Consider the following 14,629-nt stretch of genomic DNA (forward strand, 5'->3'; position numbering starts at 1 on the left):
TCAAAAGTAATAAACTTCACATATATTTTTAAGCTTCATCCTTGTTCATCCCCACAGTTTTTTTAACAGTTTTTACAACAAAACTGGCTAAAAATATCCCAGCGACTGCTAGGGAGCCTCGTCTAGCCAATCACTGAACTTCAGTTAGCCGCTGCACCAGGTGTTCCCTCGTTCTGATTGGCCGCAAGATCCGGGCCCGAACCAACTGGTTCTGGGGGGCGGGGCGTTCCAAACCAATCAGATTTGAAGAAAACATCGAAGACAATTTCAGTCTTCTTCTTGGTGTTGTTACCACAGACGGGATGTGCGATCGAATAACCAACTGAGAGGAAGCGGAGGCGGGGCACAGCGCCGAATTCAAACCCACAACCACACTCACAAAAACTCAAATACGCTGTTAATGTCTAAAGCAGGAGGTTTCGAAGTCGCAAAGTCGACGTTCGTCGTTTGCAGGAAGTCGAAGCAGCGGCGGAGTGGTTGGGTTGAGGTGGGACCCAGGTAGGAAAGTGTGACACACTTATGAGTGTGAGACGGAGGGGAAGAGACAACCCCCGAGAACAAGAAGCTTCCGAGGACTTCTTATTTTTTATTTTGTATTTTTGATCGCGTTAGAGCAGGATGAGTCCCACAGCCTCCAACTTCATCTTCAACCCGCTGATTCTGCTGCTGCTGCTCGCTCTTCCTCCGGTAAAATTCTTCATCATGCCTTCAAAATTCTCTGTGTGTGTGTGAAATACTTGGGTAAATTATTTAAATTGTATAATCGTGAGGGGAAAAAAATTGAAAGGAGCCAGACATGACTGTTTTCCGAGGAGCAGATGACTTTCGAATTGACAAGAAATACTTCTTGAAAAAAAATTAAACATCACTGAAAATAAAAAGAAATCCCTGTTAAAATGTGGAGGACTTTTAAAAAAAAAACTTGACAAACTTGATAAAACTTGACAAAACTGTGAAAAAAATGTAATTGTAAAACACATTTTTATATATACACTATAAATATTATGTAACAACACACATATTAATTATATAAAAAAATCGTGTATTGTACGAAAAAAACTTTCAGTTTGGTGAGCCAGGCGCCAGCAATTGGGGTGGGGGGGGTGTTGCCTAGCAACAGGACAAGTATGTCTGCTCTGATTGCGTCACTCTGCAGGTTAATCTTTATTCCCATTCAAAACTTCCCTTTAGAATTTAAAAAAAATTAATCTGAAATACAGAGAAATTCAAAATATAAATAAAAAACATACAGAAGATTATAGACAATCACCAAAATTGTCAATAAACCCCCTTCCTCATCAGGGAGATAGTGAATGGATGATAGAAAGAAAGAGTGAATGAATGAATGACTGATATCCTCGTCTTGGAACCTTGGTATCAATCTGCCCTCCGGTGCTGGATGATTGACAGGTGAAGACGAGTCCCACCCGCCAGCAGGAGAGCCCTGGCTGTGGAATGTGTCCAGCAGGTGAGGGGTTAAAAAAAAAAAAAAAAAAAAACCTTCTTCTTCTTCTTCTTCTTCTTCTTCTTCTTCTTCTTCTTCTTCTTCTTCTTATTATTATTATTATTATTACTATTATTATTATTATTATTATTACTATTATTATTATTATTATTATTATTTGTATTATTATTATTATTATTATCATTATTATCATTATTATCATTATTATTAATTTTTATTATTATTATTGTTGTTGTTATTTTTGTTATTATTATTATTATTATTATTATTATTATTATTTTCTTCCGTTGTAATATCCTTCTGTTATTACTGTCAGTACTGTTTACTATTAAAAATCCTATTGATGCCAGAAGTGATAATAACTATATATACAAAATTATCACGACTACCACTACTTCTATTATTATTATACTAAACATATTCTATTTCCTTTCTATTATTGTGTCTTCTCCTATAGTAATAATTATAATAGTGTTTCTTGGACTGTCACTGCTGCTTACTAATACTTCTAGTGCTAGTGATACGACTTAAACCATTCTTCAGACAACCACTTGTAATCACGGTACCTAATACTACTACTACTACCCAAAAAATTAAAAAAATAAAAATAGATAAACGTTTAACGTAATGTTAAAATAAGTAACACCATCACTAACGGCGGGTATACTTTACCCAATACAATATCCTGGATAAAATACAGTTTTCATCAATTTATAGATTTATAGATTATAGATTTATAGATTTTATAGATTACTTCAATACAGGGGTAATTACAATAGTAATAATCATTACTATTAGAGTAATAATAGTAACTGTATTGTTATCATTGTTGTTGTTATTGTTGTTGTTGCAGACTGATTTTGGTTCAAAGATTTTATCTCAAAGTCTTTGATCTCAAATCAAACAAAGATAAAAAAAAAACTTTATTCTGCACTCCATTTTTTTTTCATCCTATCACAAGTTGAACTTAGTGTCTTGTTATTAATCTCTAGCTGCTTATCATAATTTTACACCGAAGGCCAAGTAAATATGTTATCAATGACTAATCAAAGGAATTTGTGGATCACCTCTTTGATCACTTGATCTGATCTGACGATCAGATCAAAGGGGGCTTTGACCGAAACAGGGAACGAGAACCATTGTTGTGAGTCAGGGTGGAACGTTCCGCCTGCGAGTTGACGTACAACATTGTGCGCGCGTGTGTGTGTGTACATTTGTGTGCATGTGTGTGTATGTGTGTCAGGTCAGTACCTTAAGTCTTGCACCGAGTGTCGTCAATGCCCGCGTGGATATTACACGACTGAGGTGAACAGTGAAGAGGACTGTCATCGTTGCTACAGCGACTGCAGAACAGGTAATCCCCCAAACCGTGCGTCACAGTACTTCTGTGCTTACAGTACTAGTATGCATATTTTTGTAACATATTACTGATTCATTGAGTAATTTTAAGTGTATTTTGGGACGTTTGATGTTTTTTTTAAGTTGTTTTTGAACATCTCTGTGGTATTTGTTTTGTGTCCGGGGGTGTTAAAGCTCAATGACTGCTCTCCTCTCCTGGCTCAGTTTGTCGTCTGTCGGCCTACATCATGAGCTCTGACTCGGGTCTTCCTCACGTTCTGCGGTTTCTTGCGTTTCGCAGAGCCCCCTTCCCTCCACCCATCGTCACCCTGTCCCTCCCCCATCACTCGTAGGTTTGACTGAGCCAGGTGGAGCCTCGTCACGTCTTCATCCTTTTTCCGACTGCCAATTTTAATTACAATTTTTAAAAAATGTATTCTCCATTTTGTGGATTAATTCCATATCTTTCTTCTTTTTAATTTTTTTCGGAATTATTTTTATTGTTTTCAGCTACATTTGTCTTTCATTCAGTTTTATTTTATACTTTTTAAGGTTTTTATTGTATGAAACTCATCTATTTATTTTTTTTGTTTTTTTCAATTTAAGAAGCTGACCCCTCTTTTCAATTTATTTTATTTTGATTTATTTGTGAAAAACTTTCTTTAACATTTTTATTACTTCTTATTTGTCTTGGGTTATTTATTTATTTATTATTTTATTTATTTATTGTTGATTTACTTCCTCTAATTTTTATTTAATGTTTTAATAAGGGAACTGCCTTATTAATTTTTCATGAGATCTGCTCCCCATTGTGTTAATTATTAATATTCCGTATTTAAAATTTTGATGATTTTATGTTTGTTTCATTTTTTTTGTTTCATTATGAACAAACCGCTTCCTTAATCTTGTTTTTTAGAGTCGTTCACAATTTCACTGATTAAGTAAATTTGTTTTTTAGATTTGTTCACAATTTCAATGATTAATTCTAGAAACTAAGAACTCCAAATAAGGAGTTGGGTTAGGCCATGGAGAACGACCCAGGGTTCCTTCAGGCTCTGGATGTTTTGATGATTGGGTCTCTATTTTTTGTGGACAATATCCTTGTGTTGGCTTCATTGGACCGTGATTAGACTGGGGTCCACAGCCAAATGTGTAATACGAAACCATGGTTCTCCGGTACAACTGAGTGCCAACTCCAGGTTGGGGAAGATGCCCTGCCGCAAGTGGAGAAGTTCAGGAAGTTTTTATGAACAGCTTCCTTCATTCTGACAGTTTCCTATGTTTTTTTCAATTATTAATTCCACATCTTTTCAATTGTTCCAGATCATTTATAATATATTTAATCTTTTTAAAACATTTTTTTAATTTATTGTGATCTCTTGTAAATCCTAGAACTCCATCAGAAGGTGGTGCAGCTCTGCACTGGCACGTCCAACCTGCGCTGCGAATGTGAGGACGGCTTCATCTGCACCGACACTGACCAGTTCTCCGGGAACTGCAGAACCTGCGTCAGGACCACCAGGGGTAAATAACCTCGCCAGCAAGACGCGCCACCGAGTCATATTACGTCTTCGTTTCACAGGCTATATGCATTTAAATGTAATTATGTCAATAAATGACGCACCTGTGAATATAGGCTAAGCAGTGTGGATGATGAATAAAAAGGATTCATTGTTATTAAGTTTACAATTTTGATTTACAATCATATATCTGGTATAACCTTGGTCAATCCCATTATTTCCCATGTAAGATTTACTAAATGTAATTCAATAATAGAGCTGCACTTCTATCCTATTTGAGGAAAAGAAATGCAGGTTGACAAATCAGTGTGTTTTCATGTTTCAGGCTCAGGATTAACAGGAGGATAATAAAGTATAATTAAAAAAATATATAATTTAAAAACATCTACAATGTAGAGCTCCCCTTTAAAAATAGACATTTTAAAAAAAATGGAGACCTGTTTTTTTCTGTTGTTGGGCAAGTAGCATCAACAAAACTCAAGTTTAACAATCACTGTTTAGTCCGGTGCCTCTGTTCTCGGCAAATATGATGTCATTTTTGGTAAAAGAGTCGCCTAAATGTCGAGACCAACAACCTGTCAGTCAGCAGCCGCCGTGCAGAATCATCTGTTTTTGCGATGGAGTCCAGTCAGTGCTGGTCTCGGTGTCCCACATCAGTTGAAGTGAGCATGGCAGTGTGATTACTTTAAGACAACAAATTGTTGAGCCTTATTAGTGCTTGTTTAGGAGTTGCAGAAAAATACAGGTTTCATGACCTTAAAAATCATTTGATTCCGAACTTTGCTCACCTCTGTGTTACAGCGGATGAAAAGAGTACTTCCTCCTCTTCCCCCGGACGAAGCAGTTCTTCCTCCTCAAGTTGCCGGTCTCCAAGGTCTGTCATACGTGTATTATTTTTTCTCCCCAATTTTTTTAATAATTTGAGTAACACTAAAAAACACTGAATTTACTGCTGGATTGCTTACATGAGTCAGTTTCCTCCCGATTGTCACACACACATATCTTATCTCATTATTGATTATTGATCATGTGTCTGACAGCTGCAACCTTCACCTGGATGTCCCGGCAGGAAATAACACTCATTTCAAACAAGGTGAGAGAAAAGTAAAAAAAAAGAAAGTGACGCTTTGACCTGCAGGAAATGTTTTGGCCAGGATTTTCAAAAATAAAAGTCCACATGTGAGCATTTTAATGTGTATTTTAAACCAGTCTGAATTTAAGAAAACTGTTCTTATTATTATATCATCAGTGTTATTATTATCATCTTTATTATTGTTGTCATCATTATATGACATAATATTATTATTTCTGATGAATATATATTTTGTGTGAAACAGATGAGAGATCCAGCGTCCGGCTGGTGGCCATCCTGTGTTCATTGGTGGCCATGGTGTTGGTTGCCGTGGTGATGTTGTACTTCTGTCGCTCCAGAAAGGACACCTGGCTCAAGCAAAGTAAGTTTTGTTTCTCACCCAGTTTGCTATTCCGGCGGTGCGTGGCTCCGGGCCAGCAGAGGGCGCTGTGGAGAAACAGCGGGAACGTTCCCTGGATGCAGCTCCTCAAATGCTGCTCCTTGTGAGGGATGATTGGCTGTTAATGGAACTTCCTGTTTTTGTGAACTTGTGATAAATTAGCTTAACGTTTAACAGAATGAAGTCAAATTTGAATTTTCCAAATAAAACAAAAGCAATTTTTTTGTGATGATTCTTTGGTCCAGATGAGGAATTTTTGACTTTGAAGTCCAAATAGGGAGCTCGGGCTCTGTTAAACGGCCCTCGTTCAATCACGTGCGGCTCTGACGTTTACCTAACTTAGCTTAGCGACACGGAATCAAGCTCGCTGGTACAAACCTGTGGAGACGATATTAAGTCGGACTGATTTCCTGATTTAGATTTCTGTATTCATAACCAAAGTGTATTAATACTGAGCCAAGGCTCATTATTTCAAGTCAAGATTTATTCATCCTGAACCAGGATTTATTGATTCTGAACCAGGGTTGATATATTCTGAATCAGGGTTTGTTAATTCAAACCGTGAACATGGTTTATTTACTGTAATGAACCCTAAACCAGGATTTATTTACTCTGACCCTGGAAATAGTTATCCTGGACAAGGTCTTTTAAAATCTTGAATCAGGTTCTATTTATCCTGTTCCAGGATTTATTTATCTTGTGGAGGAGTCTACTTGTTCTGAATTTCCTGAAGGCGCATTGCAAAGTCTTCCACGGGTTGGACACACACACACACACACACATGGCCGCGCGTGTGTGTGTGTGGGTGTGTGTCTGCATGTGCATGTGGCGTCTTTCCTGTTCAACAAAGACGGCTTCCTGTAACACCTCCTTATTGAGGTGCGATATCCTCTTCCTTTAGCGTAAAACTTGAAATAGATTTTGACAAAAGAGAATTGGACATTATGACGCAACATCATAACTATTGTAACAAACCTAGCTTGGGGTGACAAACAAAAAATAATTCAATTACAATCGAGTCTTGATAACATATATACTCATAGAGCCCATGGTGCATTTGTTAGATCCATAGCAAAATGGATCAAAGAAGCAGAGAAAAATCGTTGTGGCTTGGAAAGAAGAGAAAAATAGCCTCAGTTCTCTTTTAATTAAAAACAAGGAAATTACAGATCAAGCTATAATATCCTCTGAAATATTTAAATTCTATACCCAGCTATACAGTTCTAAATTCTCAAAAAGTGATTGTGACTCCTTTCTAACAGATATTGCTCAATATATCCCAAAAATAAACAACAACTACAAGCAAACCTGTGTTAAGCATCTGACAACTGCAGTGTAGCACCATTGTGTAGCACCAACTGAACTTAACACTGCAGTGGGTCGACTATCTCCCAACAAAACTCGGGGTTCAGATGGTCTCACAGGAGACTTTTATAGACACTTCTGGGAGGATATAAAGGAACTTCTCTATCAGGTTTTCTTGGAAATCTTTGATACTTGGTCGCTTCCGACGACAAAGAGACACTGGGTTATCATTTCCATCCCAAAGCCCGGTAAAGACCCTCGTCCTATTGAAAACAGAAGATCCATCACTCTCAGAAATTTGGACTATAAATTGTTTACCTACATCCTAGTTTCCCGTCTCCAATTGTCATGGACATCAGAAACTATAGAGACCTCATAGAAGATAATGGCTTCATATTCTTCTTGGACTTTTATAAAGCTTTTGACTCGGTCGAACATCCATTTATCTTAGCAACGCTCGAGCATTTTGGATTTGGTTTTAAAATTTAGGGATGTAATCGGTGGCTCTATGAGAATATTAATAGCTGTGTCACCCTCCCGAGCGGCACCACCCCAAGCTTCCATGTTGACGTGGGAATACCCCAAGGTTGCCACCCTATTTATTTATATTAGCTACCGAAATGCTAGCCATTTATATTAAAAATTGCAACGATATCCAAAAGTTAGGCGTGTTGGGTACATAAGTATTACTAGCCAACTGGCAGATGGCACAACTTTATTTTTGAAAAATGAACATCAAGTCCCAATAAGCGTTGAAAACATAAAAAAATTCTCCAAGGCTTTAGGATTATCATTAAAGTTAAAGAAATGTGAACTTTTTGCGCTTCATGACTTGCCACTAAAAGAAATCTGCAATGTTCCTGTTAAATCAGAAATACAATACGTGGGTATTTTCCTTTATAAAGACCAAAAGTTAAATCAATCCAGGTAAAGCTAAAAAGTAAAGCTAAATTGAATATATGGCCCCAAAGAGATTTATCAATGTTAGGCCGGATATATTTGAACAAAATGGAATGTTTATTTAGACCTATATACCCAATGTATTCCAATGCTGCTCCAAATCAACTCATAAAATCTGTTAACCAAATAAATTTCAACTTTATCTGGAGGAACAGACCACATTATCCAAAAAAAAATCACATATGGTGTTTGAAACAAGTGAAGGAGGGCTGAAAGTGATAGATTTTGACTGCCTCAATGGGACATTGAAGGTGAACTGGTTGAAATCCTGGATCAAGCATCATCAGTCTTTCTAGTATTGTATCCCTAACTACTTATTCAACAAAGTCGGTGGCCTAAGTCTTCTGCTTATCTCTGACTTTGATAACAACAAGATTCCTGACAAATTTTCAGCGTTCCATAAACTAATATTATTGTACTGGAAAATGATATATGTTCACAATTTCTCACCACATGGTACATTAACATGGAATAATAGATTTGTACTGCATAGCAACAAATCTCTGTTTTACAAGGAATGGTTTGAGAAGGGTATATGGTCAATAATTGACTTGATGGATTATAATATTTTAAATAAATTTGATAAGGATGGATTGCCACGCTGCAAACTATGTATCTGACTCTACCCATACCCCTCAAGGCAAAAGAGACCCACTTCAAAATTAGAAATGACATCTACCCATCTAAGGAATTATTGAGGGTACACTTTAATATTGAAGATAATATTTGTACCTTTTGTGAAGTCAACATTGAAACCACAGACCATATATTTTTCTCATGCGAAAAAGTACAGAGCGTTTGGGCGAAAACTCAAAAATGGGTTAAAGACAAATTTCCATCGTCACCAGTTTCCTTCTCAAGAGACGAGATAACATTTGGTTAACTTTTAAGCAACAAAAGAGATGAACTGTGCTTCAATGTTATTTTAGGCCTGGCCAGGTTCTTTATGCACAAAAACAGAATGCTAAAGTGTTCTCTCAATTTTACGTTCTTTATAAACGATTTTGAATATTACAAAAAATCCTTAAAAGTTATGGAAAAATCCCCAAACCAAAAAATTTACAGTTTGATGTCTAAGATTCCTTGTGAATCATCGAGTTAAATAAATATTATATACCCCGTGCGAAAAAAAAAAAAAAAAAAAGGAGGTGCGATATCCTCCACATGACAATTGTTTGTTTTGGGCAAATGTCACCATGGCAACATCTCATCCGGTCCTGCCCTCCCCTCCCCGTCCAGCAGGGAGCGTCAGAGGTGTTCCTCTTCATTGATCGGTGTTAGGTCCCGCGTTGATCCGATTAATTGATTTTCTTTTTTTTCTTTGCAGATGTCTTGAAGCTTCACCACACGGTGAGTCCGACTCTTCCGCCGCCGTCGCCGCTGACCGCCATGCTGTTTCTCTCCACTCACCTGGAACTGACAGATCGTTTTCCCTCCTCTTGCTCTCCCAGGGTGACCCGAGTGCCAACCCAAGCGACTCGACCCGTTGTCTCCATGGTGACCCTCAGTGTTCCAGAACACCAACGCCGCCGCCACCACTCTCAGCTGCCACTCTGGGTAAATATTTCAAATACCAGCGTTTAACCCTTTCGACTGCCAAAAAAAAAAAAAAAAACAGGCTGGCGTTTGTTCGGGTTTCCCTGGAAAAACCGCCAGATCTCAGTCCGAGGTTCTAATAATAATTGCTTCTGTCCCAGAGCTTTAGGACGACAAATCGCAGACGTTTACTCAGCTCATGTTCCACGTTTCAAACTGTGAAAAAGAACCTATCTTAAACGTTTGGGCTCAGAAATCCTACCGTAAGTTTGGACCCTGAACTAATCATTAACCAGGATTAAGTTATCCTGAGCAGGGATTTAGTTATTCTTAATCAGTATGCTTGCTTTATGTATTCAAAGCTAAGGTAAAATTATCCTGAGCAACGGTTCATATACTGCAACAAACCAGAAACAAGAGTTTATTAAATCTGAACCAGGATTTTGTTATCCTGATCCATGATTTATTTATTTTGAGGAGGTTTTTACTGATTCAGAATTGGGATTTCTTTAACAGGATTTGTCTATTTTGAACCAGGCAGGATCCGTTCATCCTGAACTAGGTTTTATCTACTCTAAACCAGGATTTATTTATTCATAGCCAAGAATTCTTTATACTGAGTCAGGGTTCATTATTCTGAGTCAGGATTGATTTTATTCTGAACCAGGATTTATTTATTCTCGACCAGAGTATGATTAATTCTGAATCAGGATTCACTTATTTTTGAACCAGGAATTATTCATTCATAGCTCAGGATTATGTACACTGAGCCAGGGTTCATTATTTTAAGTTAGGATTTATCAATTCTGAATTAATTTATACACACACACACACACACACACACACACACACACACACACACACAAACACCCACAAACACACACACACCCACAAACACACAGACACACACACACAAACACAAACACACACACACACACACACACACACACACACATATATATATATATATATATATATAGCCAGTTAAAGACTTGTCAATTAGTTCGACAAGAAATTATTTCAGTTATATATCTTCTTCTTCTTTGGGCTTTTCCCTTCAGGGGTCACCACAGACCCCTCCACCACAGACCCCGCCATCTCCATCTAACCCTATTCTCTGTATCCTCCTCTCTTGCACCAACAACCTTCATATCCTCTCTCAGTTCATCCATAAATCTTCTCTTTGGTCTTCCTCGAGACCTCTTGCCTGGCAGCTCCAATTCCAGCATCTGTCTACCTTTATATTCTCTATCCCTCCTCTGTACATGACCCAACCATCTCAGTCTGGCATCGCTGAACTTCTCTCCAAAACGTCTAACATGTGCTGTTCCTCTGATAGACTCATTCCTGATCCTATCCATCCTGGTCACTCCCAAAGAGAACCTCAACATCTTCATCTCTGCAACCTCTAGCTCTGCCTCCTGTCTTTTGGTCATTATAACTTTTTCTAGTCCATACAGCATCACTGGTCTCACCTCTCTTTTGTACACCTTTCCTTTCATTCTGGCTGATAGTCCTCTATGGCATAGAATGTCAGTAATATTTATGTATATAAAATAAATTAAACATAAAATGAATTTCTTGTCAATTCCTCACAGTGAAAAAAACGTTGAATATATCAGTTTATTAATGTTAAAGAATATTAGTGAAATAAGTTTAAAGATATGAAAATTTGCAGAAAGTGAAACAATGATTAGCCGAAGTGAGCACCGAACCTTTATTTGATCTGGACCGTCAGGAATTTACAAGTATTTGCATGAAGAACAGAACTGTAAATTAAGGGAAATATTCAGTGCAAAGGCATTGAAATTTGTATGAAATGACAAAAATTACAGAAGGAAAAAAACTGTACAGGAGATTTTTCTGCGGATTGATTTACAATTAAAGGAAGGAACTAAAAGATTAACAAGGATCAGTAAGAGAACCAAGGCGATGGGACAACTTGGGTCTGATCAAGAACCTGGGCAGCAGAGTGACTTGCATCTCTCACAGTACCCAGTTGGTAGACTGACTTGGGTACACTACAGAACCCTGGAGGTGGTACGACTGGGGCCCGCTAGAGAAGCTGGGTTATGAAACGACTCAGATCTGTTTGGGAACGTAGGTGGTAGATGTACTTGAGTTCAGTAAGGAGCTTGGGTGGCAGGATGATTCGAGTCAGTTACGGCTGGGGTCCGTTGGGGGAGGATAGATGGATGACTCAGGTCCAATTGGGAACCGGGACGATGGAGTGACTTGGCTTCTTGTGTCTCCGCAGGTTCCGTCCACGTCCACAACCCGGGGACCGTCATTTTCGGCCTGAGCCCCTTCACAGGAAATGTTGGTCAGGCAGTTGGACGGGGGAGTCTGGTGGACGTGACTGGTGGCGAGGGGGAAAACGATGGCGGTGGCAGCATTGGTGACGGCCCTCCATCCGAGAACAGGTGCCCATCTTCTCCGCCCCTACGCCTGTCCCAGGAGGAAATAGGTCGGGGCTTGTTGTCCCCCCACCAGGAACAAGGGAAGGATAGTCACATGTCCGAGGAGGAGGAGCTCTGATGTCCCGGAGAACCGTCAGGCTCTCAAAGACAGAAAAGAAGACTCCTGTCTGGGTTGGGAGGAATGAAGAACGACGATCAGAATCCTCTTCCTCCCCAATCCTTGGAGTATCTAGTAGTACTCTGAAATGTTGCTACTCGCCCCCCATGGAGGGCTCTCTGGGTTCCCTCTTGGTCTCGTGTCCTCTGGTCCGTCTCCTGGACAGATGTTCGCAGCGACGCAGATACTGATGGCTGGAATATCTGGAACCTTTTCAGCGGCTTCACGTTGCCTAGAGAAGAGGACTGAGAGAGAAACTTTACGGAGGAATTATGGAAACATTTAAGGAATTTTTCCGGGAATTATTTCAAAATATGTCAGGAAACGATTTTGAAGTGAAATAAAATCACTGTTTTTAGAAAATTCTAAAAATTTTCTTTGTAAAGTTTGTCGCTCCTGTCTGTGTTTGGACACAACATGCTGAATTAAAAAAAAATAAAAAAGACATTTTTTTTAAAAATATCTACCAAAGTCTGGAATTTTCCCAGAATATTGGAATTTTATCCCACACAATTTTATAAAGTTATTGATTTAAACTGATGAGTCTTTTCTCTCCTGATTTTTAAATGATATTTTTTTATTATAATTTTTTCCCTGTATTTTTCCATGTTTTTATGACTTGATTATTTTGTTTTTATTCTCAAGATACTTACACTTTAATCGATGACATTATTTGAGGCCAAAGTCTAAAAGCAATATGTAACAAAATGATAACAGCATGGAAACAGACATAATTTAATAATTTAGCAATATAAGAGTGATAGTAGAAGAATAGCCCTAACATTGTTATAACAGCAGGAGAAAAAAAAATGTAATGCTATGATCTTATTTAAAAAAAAGTCTTAAAATTTAGAGACAAAAATTCCAGACTTTAGTGTGAATTTTATGTTGTATCTCTTTTCCCAATTTAATTTGAATCATTCATATTTTTTATATTTGTATGTGGATAATTGTTATGAATATATACATTTTGGTCATAACATACTTATAGCATTAATAATGATACTTCCTGTCACCATTTCTCAGGTAAAATGTGACCGGAAACCCGGCGTGCACATGCACGTGCATGTATCCTGTGTCACATTGGCTGGGGGATTGCACAGCACAGGTAGAGATTAGATTATAACATAATCTAATCTAATCATTATTTTTTATTAATCTTTTTCATTGATTGGATTAAGTTGTCTTTTTCAAGAACACAGTGATCTGATTCGTAACTGATAACTATTAATTCTTGCTAAAATCCGGTCATCAGTTCAATTTAATGCAGTTATTTTTAGCCTGAACCTTCAACCAGCTTCCTCTTTCTCACATCAGCCACTGGAGGACTGGTGTGTGTGTGTGTGTGTGTGTCTGTGTGTGTGTGTGTGTGTGTGTGTGTGTGTGTGTGTGTGTGTGCTCTTGTGAACTAATGTGCAAGCAAAAGTGTGTGCAAGTTTGCAGGCAAGCATGTATGATTAGTTGCATATATATGTGTGTGTGTGTGTGTGTGTGTGTGTATTTTTTTGTGCATTTGCAAACTAATGTGCAAGCAAAGTATATGCAAGGTTTACGTGCCATTATGTATGATTAATTTTGTGTCTGTGTGTGAGAGTGAGAGCAAGAATGTGCATATGGAGAATGTATATATTTGTGTGTGTGTATGCATTTGTGTGTGTATATGCATGTGCATCTGTGTACATGTACATCTGCATGCGTGTCGATATGTGTGGGTCTGTATGCATGTGTGTGCATGTATATGTCTGTTATCATGTACTTGTTTGCGTATTTGCATGTGTATCTGTGTGTGTGTGCTAGTGTTTGTACATATGTATGCCTGTGCATGTATGTCTGCTCACATAATGTGTGTGTTTGTTGTTACATATTTACTGTAGTGTGTCTGTGTGTACGCGTGTACCGTATGTGCTAGAGTTTGTGTGTTTGTTTGCATGTGAGTTGTTGAATGCGCTGTATGTCTATATTTGTGTGTGTATGCATGTGCCTGTGTGCATGTGTATGTGGGTTGGTGTGTGTGCTGATGTGCATGCGATTGTGTGCATGTCCTTGAGTGTGTGTCTGTGTATGTGGGTGCCCGTGATTGTGAATTTTTTTGCATGTGTGTATACTTGTGTTTCTGAGATTGTGTAAGTTACTGTTTTTGTATGCATGTTTGCAGGTCTGTGTGTGCATGACTTTGTGTATGGCTATTTGCACATCTCTGTGTGCATGTCCATGCACGTGCATGTGCGTTTGTATGTGTGTGAATACATGCACTGTATGTTTATGTGTGTGTGTAATTGTCTGTGTGCCTGTGTGTCGCTGTATACATGTGTCTGAGTCAATGTGATTTTGCATGCGTGCTTGCGTGTCTGTGTGTGTTTGTGTATGTGTGTGGGTGTGTGATTTTATGGGAGTGTATCCCGATGGTAGAAATTTGTCAGAATGGATTCTCCTTCTGAATCATTGGCTGGCAGGTG

At 38.3% G+C, this 14,629-nt stretch overlaps 1 protein-coding gene across 1 annotated transcript; it reads left to right on the plus strand.

The window, feature by feature from the left end:
- The first annotated feature begins 12 nt into the window (after positions 1-12).
- Positions 13-12,728, plus strand: LOC147229953 (uncharacterized). Its single transcript, XM_086155734.1, has 10 exons — positions 13-687; positions 1,411-1,468; positions 2,709-2,819; positions 4,196-4,327; positions 5,125-5,197; positions 5,364-5,416; positions 5,661-5,777; positions 9,388-9,410; positions 9,512-9,617; positions 11,854-12,728. Exons 1-10 carry the CDS (start codon positions 619-621, stop codon positions 12,132-12,134), a joined length of 1,023 nt encoding a protein of 340 aa, XP_086011860.1. The 5' UTR covers positions 13-618; the 3' UTR covers positions 12,135-12,728.
- The last annotated feature ends 1,901 nt before the right edge of the window (positions 12,729-14,629 follow it).

Source organism: Fistularia commersonii, chromosome 11, assembly GCF_037954325.1.
Source record: "Fistularia commersonii isolate RoL2024-O1a breed Wild chromosome 11, RoL_Fcom_v1.0, whole genome shotgun sequence".
Taxonomy (NCBI): domain Eukaryota; kingdom Metazoa; phylum Chordata; class Actinopteri; order Syngnathiformes; family Fistulariidae; genus Fistularia; species Fistularia commersonii.